General features: G+C 49.3%; 1 protein-coding gene across 1 annotated transcript; it reads right to left on the bottom strand.

The window, feature by feature from the left end:
• Positions 1–416: 416 nt before the first annotated feature.
• Positions 417–1,748, bottom strand: LOC128267738 (transmembrane protein 43 homolog). Its single transcript, XM_053004638.1, has 3 exons — positions 1,641–1,748; positions 1,357–1,580; positions 417–1,285 (listed from the first exon to the last, which is right to left on the bottom strand). Exons 1-3 carry the CDS (start codon positions 1,734–1,736, stop codon positions 478–480), a joined length of 1,128 nt encoding a protein of 375 aa, XP_052860598.1. The 5' UTR covers positions 1,737–1,748; the 3' UTR covers positions 417–477.

Below are 1,748 nucleotides of genomic sequence, written 5' to 3'. Positions count from 1 at the left end.
TTTTGGTTATTTATTAAATTTCAACCTAATTTGTTACTTATCTTAGCACAGTAATTTTTTGTTTTTGATTGGGAACAGTGATAGGCACGATCCGCGCATGTAATTTGCACGCATTTGAAAGCGTCACATTACTGGGTTTTCTTAAAGTTTATTGTTACAATAACCGAGTTGTAATTTTAATTTGTAAAGCGTTTTCTGCTACAAATTTATTCAACCATAAGCTCCTTTTTTGTGTGAAACCGCTAGGGTTTGCATTTTAAAAGTACTACCGGATGATAGTTTTTCATATTGTTGAAACAGAGGGGAAGAAACTGACAGCAAATGGGTTTACTGGAAAAAGGTTTTATTGAGAGTATTTCGTCAAAGTTTTGTGAAAATACGAAACCTTGTTTGACTGCGTGTGCTAGTGTTGCTAGTGTTAGTTACAAAGATTATAAATAAATAATTTATTAAAATTTATGCCACACACGGGTTCATTCAGTCAATGCGTTGGTAGGTGCCCACGACGCCCCGCGCACAGTATAGAAACGGTGACATGGCCGCGAGCAACAGTCCACCGGCCAGCCACGGACGGTACACGATCCAGGCAACGGACACGATCGCCAACCCGGCCGACAGCGATAAGGTAACATTGTTCATCAGCGAGAACCGGCCGTGGGGCGCGAACATGCGCAACAACCTGTGCTCGCGCACCAAATGCTCCATAATCGGGCCGCAGCAAATGGACGAGAAAAAGAGCAACACCCAGCCGACGAATCGTACGCCCCACGTCACCAACCGCTGCTGCTGGTGCTCGATGCGAAAAATCCCGTGCAGATTGTGTTCACCTGACTCCATCAGCAACACTTTTCGCGCGTGTGTCGATTCGTACGGCACAATCCGTCCCTTCTCCAGCCTGCCCACGATCGTCACGTACGAGCCCTCCAATCCGGCGTAAGCGAACTGTATCCGAATGTCCCCGACCTCCGGGTTCCAGATGTCGTTGCAGTGATAGTATAGCCCCGTGTGCAATCGAACCGACGGATCTTCGGGGCGCGTATCGGACGTCACTTCTTGGTACGTTTGGAACCGATTCTTGGCCACATCGCCCAGCTCGTACGGCCCAATGTACACGTGCTCGGAGACGTGTACCGTTGAATCGAGCGGAAATGTGGTCGGATTGTGGTGCCCGTTGCGGATGTAGAAGCTTCTCGAGTCGACCAAATCATCGCGCCACTCGCGGTTGTAGAAGTAGGATCTATCATCCGTCTCCACCGTTGCTACCGATTCGCCGAACCGGTGCTCGCTACAATGGTGGGGAAAATTGGATTAAAGCCAACAGCAGTGAAACTTGTGTTGTGAACAGCTGCAACATACACAGTCTCCTCGACCCACTGGTACATCTGCACTCTGCGTTTCAGCTTCACCGCCTGGACCTGAATGTTGTAGTCCGGTTCGGTGAGGGGCTCCCCCGTTGCCAGCGCCCCATTAAGGTGCACCAAACGTCCTTCGAACTGTTTTTCGTATGGGCTGTCCGCCCTCACGGTGATTGCATCCGCTAGTGCTTCATCAAGCGAGAGAATGATTCTGATCGCCCGGCCCTGTCAAATGTCTCCGATTAGTCTTTTACGATATCTTACGATGCGCAGCGTACCGCTTACCTCATTCCACACCAGAAGTATCGATCCACCGAGGCACAAAAGCGCACCGAAGAGGGTCGTTAGCCAGCATGATTGTAAAATTTCAGCAAAGCGCATCACTCACCAGTT

This window comes from Anopheles cruzii, chromosome 2, assembly GCF_943734635.1.
Source record: "Anopheles cruzii chromosome 2, idAnoCruzAS_RS32_06, whole genome shotgun sequence".
In the NCBI taxonomy this organism is placed as follows: domain Eukaryota; kingdom Metazoa; phylum Arthropoda; class Insecta; order Diptera; family Culicidae; genus Anopheles; species Anopheles cruzii.
This window is presented reverse-complemented; position numbering and strand designations above follow the sequence as displayed.